The 6,243-nt window shown below is 44.6% G+C and overlaps 1 protein-coding gene across 5 annotated transcripts in view; it reads right to left on the bottom strand.

The window, feature by feature from the left end:
• ddr1 (discoidin domain receptor tyrosine kinase 1) overlaps window positions 1–4,922 on the bottom strand; it is a 55,836-nt gene extending 50,914 nt beyond the window's left edge. For 4 of the 5 annotated variants that reach the window (XM_088084367.1, XM_088084368.1, XM_088084366.1 and 1 more), the window contains exon 1: window positions 2,929–2,948. In XM_088084367.1, the coding sequence (XP_087940493.1) occupies window positions 2,929–2,930 (2 nt within the window). In that variant the 5' untranslated portion in view covers window positions 2,931–2,948. Of the gene's footprint in view, window positions 1–2,928; window positions 2,949–4,566 lie in introns of those variants that run through there. The other variant, XM_042489309.2, reaches the window with a different exon arrangement.
• Between the last annotated feature and the right edge of the window lie 1,321 nt (window positions 4,923–6,243).

A 6,243-nucleotide genomic window follows, 5' to 3' on the forward strand; every position in this document is an offset into this window, starting at 1 on the left:
TAATGTATGCACCAGGATAAGACAAGGAATAAAAATGCATAAGCAAATGTACACGGTATGCGAATACTCAACTTTCACACATTAAAAACGGTATATCACTGCAACCCTAGCGACGATATTTGGGCGAGAGGCTGGCACTGTGGAGGAGCGAGGGGTTGATCTGACTGAGAAGCCGAGGACGTCATCCGCAAGGTCACTCAAAGAGTCGCGACCTTATATATGCATAAGTTATAAGACTTAATGAAATGTATACACTGGAGTTATATAAAAATTCACCCCACGTACAGTTGCCATGAACAGAGACATTAGCTTTAGAGACCAAAACTGTTTTGTACCTGACTGTAAACTTTTTTTATTTCTGCTGTAGAGTTGGGCATTGGGGATTGACTCGCTTTAGGAACCAGCATGAAGTGGCTGTTCAGCGAATTGCAGTTTTTGGCACTATTGTGTTGGCTTCAGTTTTCAGCCCTGGAGGTTGCTGCCGGGCCCTGACACACCCATGATCGGCAGTTGGTCAATGAGGGACTGCTGTTGAGTATCTGTGGCCCTAGTTTTGGCCGTACCATTGCCACTAATTGGCCTTTGTCAGGTTTTTTGGGGCCGATTCAGCATGTTGAGCTGGTGCCGGATCCTGTTGGTGAAAGAAATCCCTCTGATTGTCAGTTCAATTGAGTGCATGAAAAGAGACACTGAAGTATAGAAAGCAAACAAATGACTGAAGTCAAGAGGGTGTGTGATTGAAACAAAAATGTTGTCATGGGTACGATTATTTTTTTAGCCACTGAGCTCTCCCAAAAAAAGTTACTAAATGTTTGCACTATTGTTTGCCAGTATACAGTAAAGATGCTTTGTTCTTTCAGCAGGTTGTGTTGTTGTTATGTGCTAACTGGCTTTTAGCATCTTGAATCCACCCTGTTGTTTTTAATGAGGAATACAGTCTACCAGCTCCTGCTGCTAGATAGAGTTATTTCCTCAAACACAGGTGCAGAACGTATGTGCTTGTTGGCATTTGGCTGTAGTGTGTTCATGTGCACCTTTTTGCCAAAACACAAGCCTCGAGGGACAACAAACAGTCAGCCTTTGTTGCCACCAGTTCTTAGATGGTGGTTTGGTGTATTTGGGCCTTTAAACTACAAAAAAATCTGACAATGTCATAAGAGTGCAATACTGAATCAGTGGAGTACTTAGTGAGATTATTTTATTCATGAGTCATAAAACATGTAATATGGTTAAAAATTGCACATTAGGGAGATATTTTCATTTTTGTTCTTTTGTCTGAGTGAAATATATCATATGAATATGTTAGCGCCTCCAAAGTAGGCCACTTTTAATTTGGGGACTCGCAAAGGCATTTCTGCAGGCTCCTGAGCTCAAACGAGGCATCAAGCCAAGGTTCTGAGATACCTTGATAAGATACTGTGACAAATTCTTTGAAGAAACCTCAGCAGCCAAAATATAACCCCAGTTTGCTTACATCGAGGCAGCAACATTGTTATCTTAGCAGGGCACCCTCGACGGCAAGAGCAAACAGATAAATGAGGAGACTCACAGGGACGATAGGAGCAGGGAGGCTGAGGGTGAGATGGATGAGAGGTGGAAGGAGGGGGAGGAGGATAAATGAAACATCTAGAGCTGCTTCAAAGGGAATGGGGAGATAGGAGATGAAGAGGAGGATGTGTGTTCCATGTTAGATGCAAGGAGAGAGACAGATTGCTAGAATGATCAATTAGGGGATCAAAAGTAAGCTGGATGTCAAGGTTGGATGGAGGGCTAATCTGAAAGAAGGTAGGACTTTGGTGATGGAGAATCACTGTGAGGAAATCAAATAGAGGCTCGAGAACTTACTGACAACTAAAGCCAAAGAACACCCCAGATCTCGCTTTGAAGTGTCACCACCAATTCCTCGATGAAATTTGTTTCTCTGACAAGCCGGGTGAGCTTTCTCTGCATGTGACCACACATACAGGCAAAATGCAATTGAAAAGTCCAGCTGTCTAGACTTGAGGGGAAATTGGTTTAGGAAAACAGGGTGGACAGTTGATTCCTGGTCTCAATTGGTTTCATTTCCTATTAGCAGGGGACTGTAGAGAGGAGAGGCAGGGAACCGTGTCGTGTCTTTGGACTTAAATGAATTCTTCCAGTTGCTTCGCTCGGCCTGTCGGGAGCCAATTACGCGCAAACACAGAATTTAGTGGAGCTGCTGCCTAATGCGTGATCGCAGTGTGAGAAGTCACATAAAAGAGTTCTTATGGACGGGAAAACACTATTATCATCATTGTGTTCTTTGATGAGGTCAGATCGGCCCCACCGCCGTAAAGATCAGGCAACTGTGCAAAGCATGCAATTCAGTTATTGTTCAAGGTTCTGCCCTTGGTTTTTGGATTTGTATCCACCTACTAAAAGTCTTTTCAGAACGGTCAACAACCAGAAACAAAGAGTCACAAAGCATGTCTGCCACCAAAACAATGACGCAGATAGAGGACAACACACTGAGGTCAATGATCAACCAGACTACACAAACCAGTGCTCCCATTGTGGAGACTAAACCGTGCCTCCGAGTGCGTGTGTGTGTGCGTGTGTGAGAGAGAGAGAGAGAGCTTGCACACAGGCATCTGGAGTGTTTTCAATCACAAAACAACAGCAATCAGGCAAAACTGTAATAAAAAAAAACAGCTTCATTTTTCTTGTCTTCCACATAAAAAACGTCTTTCCAAACCGTTTGTTGCAGTCTTTTGAAATGTCTAAAAACCGAAACAAAACAAATAACAAGGAGCCATTTTTTCAGACACTGTCAGACAAATTACTTTGCTCTGTGTGCATACTTCTCTACAAATCATATTATGCAATTAATGTCATTTTCTGCTAAGCCTGCCAAGACAAATCAATAAAAAAAACTGTTCCCCACTATGCATATGCAATTATACTCACATAACTGGTCTTTCCAGCTATTTAATATGTTCTGCGTCTCCTCTGCTGGACTGCACAGCTGATAAAAAGCAGCTATGCAGGGCCAGCGGCTCTCGTGGGATGCTGTTGGAGACTTAGCAGCCAGATGCCCATTAGACAGGGATCCAGCAGACCTGTGGTTGCAGTGAGGGACTGTGTATACCCACGCTCAGGGCTCCTCCTCACTTTATACCCCTGCCTTAAAGCGGGAGGGATGGGGGGGGAGAAAATTGTCTTTTATTGCCTCACTATCTATTGGCAAATAGCACCCCCACCGCCTCCTCCTTCTAACAATGCTACACCTCCTCTGGACTGCCTGCTCAGTCCCCTCGGCCAACAAACTACCCACATCTAGTTTTCATGTGGTGGGAAAGGTGACTGCCCCGCTGCACTGCACACCCACTGAAGCCCATTGTGCACTCCTCCATCAGGCCACCTCCGCCTCTCTGCGAGGCATGCACAAACACACAGCAAACAAGCTGGCAACAAAACACATGCAATCACTCCCACAGTCTCACCTCTTTCCTTCTGTCTCTTCCTGACATAAACAAACAAACTGCAGCAGAAAGATAAAATATTCAGTTCCTGAGCATCACTTTTTTTTTTAAATTCCTGCTCCATTCTGTTCACAGAGCAGAATCATTCATTAGACCACATGATTGATTCACTCTCCCTTTCTTCTGGCTCATGAAAAAAACAAGCTGTGCACTCAGTTCAAAGTCCAAACCTTCGGGCAGCTCCTCCCTGGAGTTTGGAGATGTTTTCTGTATCAACAAAAGGTTCTCATCTCCACCACCAGGCGATGAGTTCAGACTATAGCTCCCCAAAGTTGGAATAAACTCATTTATGACCAGAGGTGACTGAAACCAGAGCGGATGGTCTTACTGGGAGGTCAAAGGGTTAATGCTGGGTGTGATGACCACCGCCTGGATGTGTGGAGGTCATCCTAAACATTACATTTTACTGACCAAGTTTTAAAGCTTGGCATGCTGAGAAGAATGACTTTTGTTTGACTTGTGAGGTTGATGTGTGTGTTTAGTGAATGAGGTGCAATGTGAAGAATGAGTTTAGCAGACTGAAGAAAGGAATGACTGGTGACAACTTAACCAAACATATTATATTTCTGTGGCCTTCAGACTGGGTGAAGCAAGACGGAAGAAATAAAAGGTGTGAGAGCAGAAGTGTTGGCGCAAATCAGGACTCAGAGTAATGTTTTCTCCTCTGCCAAGGACCCACATTTAGAAAGATGTTGAACAGTTTGAATAGAGTCCAGATCATGATGTACACTGTCGGAATATCTCAGCCACGCAGTCGGCAAATGCCACAATGTTTCTGCCACACAAACGTGCACAGAACCGGAGCGCAACGTTACACCTCATGCGCTTCTCAGCAGTCCGTGGCCAGCGTCCAGAGCTGCCGTGCCCGCCTCACACCGAGACTCACAGACGCCAAGCCACAGAGTGAGAGGCAGACACACACACACACACACACACACACACATTAACAGACACGCGGACAGCTGGAAATATCCGCCGCAATATTATTATACCCGCTGATTATGGAGTAAAGTGCGCGGAGAGGAAACGCGCGAAGGGTTTAAAGGAGTTGGTCAGTACTTACCTAAAAAACACAGGCAAGTGTGCGTTGACAGCAGTCCAAACTTTTAGTTAGACGAAGTAAAGCTGCCCGGAACAACACACGTCCACTGAATAGTCCAAACTGTGCTTCGGAGGAGTTGTTGAGCTCACAGATCGACCTTTGTCAAAACTCAGACAACAACAAATTACGCGAAAACTGCTTTACGCATCGGCTGATACTAAACCAGCAGCCTCGCTCTCACTGGGCACACTTTGGATAAATTATAAAACTTCTCGACAATGAGGGCGAATATACAAAAACAGACTGAGACACCGTCCGGAGTCTCTGCACCTCGGCCCCTCGGTGAATCTGAGCCCCGGCAGCTCCAACCTCAGTCCGGGCTCCGCAGCCGGGCCAGCAGGCGCCACCAGGTGCTCATTTACATAACTGCACCGGCTGTGTCCAATCACAGCTCCGAGCAAGGTGTCTGATTGAATATTCCAGCAGCCTCACCGTCCAATCACAGCCCCCTGTGGGCGGGAGCTGTGACCTTAACAACACTAGAGAGAGAAATTCAACGTGAAGCCTTTGGGGGCGATGGGAGTTTCTTTGTTACAACAAGGCTGAGATTTGGGGAATATGATATATGATACAGCAGAGTGCTTTCACCTTGTTAACCCTTTGCATGTAGGAAAATGTTCTGCTGTTTTATAACGGATTCTTTTATAACATAAACTTGTAAACTCCTGAAATGATCTGTTATGCCTCTCAGCATCTGCCTGGAGCATGTAATGTGGCCCCACAACAGTTGGTATTTACCTCTGAAGGAAACTTTATTACAGAGTATTGGTGGTGTAACTGTATACCATTACTGCCCCTGGGCTATAATGACTCAGACTGAAGGGTTTGCGATGGAGCTGGAACCAGGAGAGTTGTTGATATGAGACCCCGGAGCAAAGCGAGAGTGAAATGGGAATTCATGTTTTAAAAGAGCCACATGTGTGTATGTTTACGCTGAATTACAGCAAATGTTGAAACAGTCAGACACAGACAGACTGAGGGGGAAAAAAAGCACCATCCAGGAGTTACAGTATGTGTTGGTACTTGTCTGACTGAGAGGAGGGAAACTTTAGCTGGCGCTCAATCAGCAGCGAGGGACAATAAAGGTCATTTAACACACTCTGAGCTCCACCTTGGGTAAACAGGGAAGAGGAACTCTGATACTCTCTCTGCTGCCTAATGTTCATTTTTGCTTTTGTGCATGTGTTTTCACTTGCACATGTTGCTCTTAGTTCTTTGAAGTAAGGTGGTTTTGTCTAATCTTTTTGACTGAAATAAAGTCAGCAAAGTGATAGATTCATGCTATGCAGTGGTGGAAAGTAACCAGGAAGCCTATATTTACTAAAGTACCTTACATTGCAAAGGGAAATGTACTTCTTACTTCACAAGAATTATTTAACAGTTATAATTACTGTTTAGTTTTCAGATTTTACATACGAAACTATTCACTATGTGCTTTTTATGCTTTAGGTACATTCTTGATGACAATTCTGCAATTTATATTCAGAAATTGCAATTTGCAGCGTGTGTTCGAGTGCAGCTTTGGGGCCACGACACAGGCGACCTGAAGCGATGCAACAGTTGGCTTTCATCAGCACTAGATGTGATGCTTGTTTGGTGTGTCTGGCTCTTAGCAGAGGAGTTTTATTTTGAAAGAAT

The sequence above is a fragment of the Plectropomus leopardus genome, chromosome 11, assembly GCF_026936395.1.
Source record: "Plectropomus leopardus strain MGB_pleo_1.0 chromosome 11, ASM2693639v1, whole genome shotgun sequence".
NCBI lineage: Eukaryota > Metazoa > Chordata > Actinopteri > Perciformes > Serranidae > Plectropomus > Plectropomus leopardus.